The 3596-nt window shown below is 35.7% G+C and overlaps 1 protein-coding gene across 1 annotated transcript in view; it reads left to right on the plus strand.

The window, feature by feature from the left end:
* Nucleotides 1-3596, plus strand: part of LOC104999011 (ras-related GTP-binding protein A-like) — a 14292-nt gene that overhangs the window by 2738 nt on the left and 7958 nt on the right. Inside the window, exons 2-3 of the mRNA XM_010854442.1 lie at nucleotides 130-285; nucleotides 2499-2621. Coding sequence (XP_010852744.1) covers nucleotides 130-285; nucleotides 2499-2621 — 279 coding nt within the window. The remainder of the gene's footprint in view (nucleotides 1-129; nucleotides 286-2498; nucleotides 2622-3596) is intronic.

The raw sequence follows: 3596 nt of genomic DNA on the forward strand, positions 1-3596 counted from the left end.
GCACTTTTTAGACCTGACCTGAAATCATCTCTGCCATCCTAGTCTGTAAAGCAAGATACACATTTAAAAATTCCTCTGGTGGAAAATGAAATACCTCTGTTTAAAATATTTTGAAATATTGCACCTCAGATTGCAGTGAGAGAAGATAGCTGTTGTATGCTGATCAGTATATTGGTATTTTTACTTCAGATTTTTAAAGAGCGAGAAGAAGATCTGAGGCGTTTGTCTCGCCCATTGGAATGCTCTTGCTTCCGGACATCTATCTGGGATGAAACTCTCTATAAGGTGTGTATGTTTCCCTGAGTTTAAAGAGCATGAAAAAAAAACTAGAAAGGTATTATCAAAACTAAAAGATTTTAGACCCTTTCATAGCAATCTAGATGTGTTGAACTAAAAGAAGAAATTATCTACAATACATTGAAAAATATCCAACTTAACCTTAAGAGATTTTGGTTTTGATTTTAGGTTGGGTCGACATACCTACCAGATCACACTGAATTAGCCCAGTTTGGTCCTGATTAATTTGATGCAGATCTTCATGACAGTAGAGGTTTCACTGGCCATCATCCATTTTGACCTGTTTTGGTCTCAATGCTGATTGGAACTGTATCTAATATTCAGGTACCTCTACAGGATATAAGCTAGTCTGTCTAAGTTTGGATGGCAATAGAAGAACAGTATTTAGGGGAGTAATTGGAGAAGGGAGTCTTAGAATGAGACATGTAGCTGCAACTTTCATGAAAAATTAAAGACTAGCATTCTTTCAACCAAAGAAATTGTTCCTATTGCTGGAATGGATACCACACTGCTTATAGTAGTTGTAAAGGTTACAATAATAGCTGTGTTATGGATGAAGTTGAAATTACCTCATTGGCACATAGGCTCCTTATCCTGCTTTCTCCCAGTGATTTAGTGATTTGAAAGACTGGGGCACATAGGCTCCTTATCCTGCTTTCTCCCAGTGATTTAGTGATTTGAAAGACTGGCTTCTTTTGGGTCTTCTGTGGTCAGACCTTTCCTTCAGACTGTTTCTGGTGTTCATTGACAAGTCTGGGTAGGAAAGCATCCTTTTCAGTGACTCATAGCTACAGCCTCAGTATCAACTGCATTTGACAAGTATCTTCAACCAAAAGCACAGAAACCTGATTTGCCAAGGAGAAAAACAGTTGGACTTTAAAACATAACCACTGATTTATTTTTTTAACTAATTAATTTTTCCCAATATTATGTTGACCCAGCCTCACTCTAATAACAGATCATTTTGAGATACCTGTCTAGGAAATACTGTTCTAGATTAATTTGGGCCGAATTTCTCTCAAAGCCTTATTCCCATAGAACAGGTAACCGTGAATAAGGATGGACATGACGCACTGATAAGAACCAACTGCGGTGTGAAGGATGGCAATACATAACACGACCAAAGACAATTGGCTAATCACAACACTGCTGTGAGTGACAATGTCTCTGCTGTGGTTAGCTTTGGTGCCTTCTCCAAGGTAAATTCAGCAGTGACATTAACACCGACCTGGGAACTTGGAACCTGAACCCCCATGCCTAAGTAATAAAACTAATTGGAACAGAAACATGGCTCTTACATCTCTTACATAAATGTTACATAGAGCTGACATAAATTTTTATATTTATTAAGGTTTATTCTACAAGCACTCATTGCATATCTGCTTGATACTGTTGGACACACAAATAACTAAGACCAGGTTCCTGTGCTCTAGTAGGGGAGAGAAGATTATACACTCTACCAGACAAATTGGAATGAAATTGAAAGGAATATTATAATGAAAATTCAAATAAAAGAGCCTTAAGAAAATAGAGGGAGGGTATGATTAATTTAAATTCCTATTATAGTCATACTCCTCTGGATGAAATCAGTTTTAGGCAAACACACAGTGGACCACTTTTAATTTGATTAGATCAATAATTTATACAGCTAACAATAAGCCTTTTCAAATAAAGCCACTATTTTCTCTTGTAATTTCTCTTGTATGTTATTCCATTGAGGGGAGGGGCCATTTTTCTATGTGGCTCTGGTGTTTACACTAAATTGATTCTTGGATGTATGTAAATATTAGGTTCTGATCTTAAGAGCAATCTACACTATTGGTCTTAGATATCTATTTGAATGACTGGATTAGAAGTTCTTTAGCCCAATAAATCAGAGTTTTCAGCTTTCCCTAAGGCAATATGATGGAACTAAAGTATTTGTTGATTTTTAACTATCAGTGGAAAGAAGCATTTCATAAGTGTTTGAAACTTTTAAAAATCTAACTGAACAACAAAAATAAATATTAGTTTCATTTTCTCACGTCATTTGTGTTATATTTGTTACTAGAATTTGTTGAGGACTCAATTATCACTATATTCTCCTTTCTATATATTATAGTATACTTCCACCAGGGAAGCCCATAGTATACTTACTCATTTGCAAAGATCTGGGCCTGTTTACCAGTTAGTAATATTGCACTGTGCTTCTGTTCTGTTAGGCTTGGTCCAGCATTGTTTATCAGCTGATCCCCAATGTCCAGCAGCTGGAAATGAACCTAAGGAATTTTGCTGAAATTATTGAGGCTGATGAAGTACTTCTATTTGAGAGAGCCACTTTTCTGGTAAGAACTTTCTGCTGTGCAGGTGTATTTCACACTCACCTTCTTCTGTTCAGCAATGGAGAATATGTTGCCACTGTCAGAAACACTCGTTTTCCTTCTTGTCATTACTTCAGCATACATAGCTTTATTTATGAAGTAGTATTGTCAGCAAGTAACTTGAAAGGAGTTCTTTTATGTGTTGGTCTTTAATAATTAGTATCACTTAGACATTTGCAGGTATTTGTTACTATAGAATTTAGATTATTTGTAATAATTGTCCATTTGCCTTAAATAATTCCTATTTCCCATTGACTTCTATTATGAAATGATGGGCATTTTCCTTTGAGAAAACTTGCATCACACCCCTTTCTCCAAAACAGTTTAAAACTTTTAACATGGAAGAGATGTAATGGTCAACTCAATGGCATAGATAAGAGTTCAGATGGCGAGGTTAAAGGGCAAAAAGGTATGTTGGCATTATTTTTCTTATAAATTCAACTTAATAATATTATCTCCTACTGTGTATATGGCTGTGAGGGAGTATGAAAAACCCAATATTATATTTATAAGTAAAATGTTTAATAACAGTAATAAAAACTCATTTGACATGTCACAAGAACTGCATAAGTAATTGCTGATCAGCTGCATAAATATAACCCTAAGAGTAGCTCACAGTAAATTTGTTTCTGAGCTCTACCAAAGCTTGGTGATTTTAGACACATTTCTTTTCTTTTTTTACATATACATGGATCTATTCTTTTTTTTTAATTCTTTTTTCATTTAGGTTATTACAGAATATTGAGCAGAGTTCCCTGTGCTGTACAGTAGGTCCCCATTGGCCATCTATTCTAACATATAGCAGCATCTATCTATGTGTCAATCCCAGACGCCCAATCTATCCCTACACCCACCTGTCCACCCTGGCAATCACATGTTCCTTCTCTAAGTCTGTGAGTCTCTATCTTGCAAACAAGTTCATTTGTATAATTTCTCTCA

This window comes from Bison bison, unplaced genomic scaffold (assembly GCF_000754665.1).
Source record: "Bison bison bison isolate TAMUID 2011002044 unplaced genomic scaffold, Bison_UMD1.0 scf7180017853385, whole genome shotgun sequence".
NCBI classification, from domain to species: Eukaryota; Metazoa; Chordata; class Mammalia; order Artiodactyla; family Bovidae; genus Bison; species Bison bison.